The 1,273-nt window shown below is 49.7% G+C and overlaps 1 protein-coding gene across 1 annotated transcript; it reads right to left on the reverse strand.

Annotated features, from left to right (window-relative positions):
* Nucleotides 1-12: 12 nt before the first annotated feature.
* LOC144093825 (exodeoxyribonuclease-like) lies at nt 13-1,165 on the reverse strand. Its single transcript, XM_077627542.1, has one exon. The coding sequence runs from the start codon at nt 1,056-1,058 to the stop codon at nt 114-116; it is 945 nt and encodes a 314-aa protein (XP_077483668.1). The 5' UTR covers nt 1,059-1,165; the 3' UTR covers nt 13-113.
* Nucleotides 1,166-1,273: the final 108 nt, after the last annotated feature.

Raw genomic sequence — 1,273 nt, forward strand, 5'->3', positions numbered from 1 at the left:
TTACAGAAACCATTCTGCAAGCTTTCTTGAGGGAACTTTATTCTAGGTTACATAGTTAAGAGTGAACACAATCCTGTGATGCTTGGAGGAACTGATCACGATTAATGTTGGCCTCAAATGTTCAGCAGTAGCACAACAGGGCAGTGGTCACTCCCCATTATCTGGCTGTGAATCAGGCTGTCGCTTATGTTACTCCTCAGTGCTTCGGAAAGAATGAAATAGTCCAGCCTCCAGCCAACATTCTTGGCTCTGGAATTCATCATGTACGTCCAAAACGTGTACGCTCCTTTTTTGTCGGGGTAGAGATGCCTGAACGAGTCCACAAAGCCGCTGTCCAGCAAAGCTGTGAAGCCGTCACGCTCTTCCTGCGTGAAGCCTGCATTCTTTTTGTTTGTTTTGGGGTTCGCAAGATCGATCTCTTGATGCGCTACGTTCATATCGCCACAGAGAACGACGGGCTTTTTGGTTTCCAGCTCTTTCAAGTAAGCGCGAAAGTCCTTGTCCCACTGCATGCGATAACCTAACCGCACCAGTCCCTTGCCGGCGTTGGGCACGTAGACTGCAACGAGATAGAATTTTTCGAATTCCGCCGTTATCACTCTTCCTTCCGTGTCGTGTATCTCCATGCCGATCCCATACTTAATGTCGAGCGGCTTAATTTTCGTTAGGAGGGCGACTCCGGAATAACCCTCTTGGTCGCCAGCTAGAAAATACGAGTGGTAACCGTCGACGCTTTTAATTTCTGGGGGCAATTTTTTGTCCGAACACTTGGTTTCCTGAATGGCGAAAACGTCCGGTTGCTCTTTCTTCAGGTACTCCAATCCGTCCTTCCCAAGCCAGGCACGCACACCATTTACATTCCAGGAGCACAGTTTCAGGTTCCACGGCTTTTTGTCGCCATCTCCGCTGTCGCTTTGCTCGCCGCTTTCAGACTTCGACTTCTTTGGTGGAGTTTCTTGCGTGTTTTTGGCGGCGGCGCTTTCTGGCTCAGAGTCAGGCACTTCTCCCTCACCACCGCGCTTCCTCTTTGGTGTCTTTTTCGCATCCGATTTACCCATGGTGCTTAAAACGGCCGTGCAGCTGGGTCGACAAGGCTTCTCGTACAAACGCAGCGAACCAAACGCGGCAAAAACAAGGCGCGAAAAGCAGCCTGCCAAAGTTGCCATTCCAGTCACGTGCTCGGAGCTCATCCGCTCATCTTGACCGAAGCTGAGCGAAGCCAACGAAGCGAAACTCCGAAGTGTTGCATAAAAATACAACATAAAATGTATTT

This window comes from Amblyomma americanum, chromosome 6 (genome assembly GCF_052857255.1).
Source record: "Amblyomma americanum isolate KBUSLIRL-KWMA chromosome 6, ASM5285725v1, whole genome shotgun sequence".
Taxonomy (NCBI): Eukaryota; Metazoa; Arthropoda; class Arachnida; order Ixodida; family Ixodidae; genus Amblyomma; species Amblyomma americanum.

Coding starts and splice junctions, on each gene's coding strand:
- LOC144093825 (XM_077627542.1), bottom strand. CDS start 1,058: ATGGGTAAATCGGATGCGAAAAAGACACCAAAGAGGAAGCGCGGTGGT.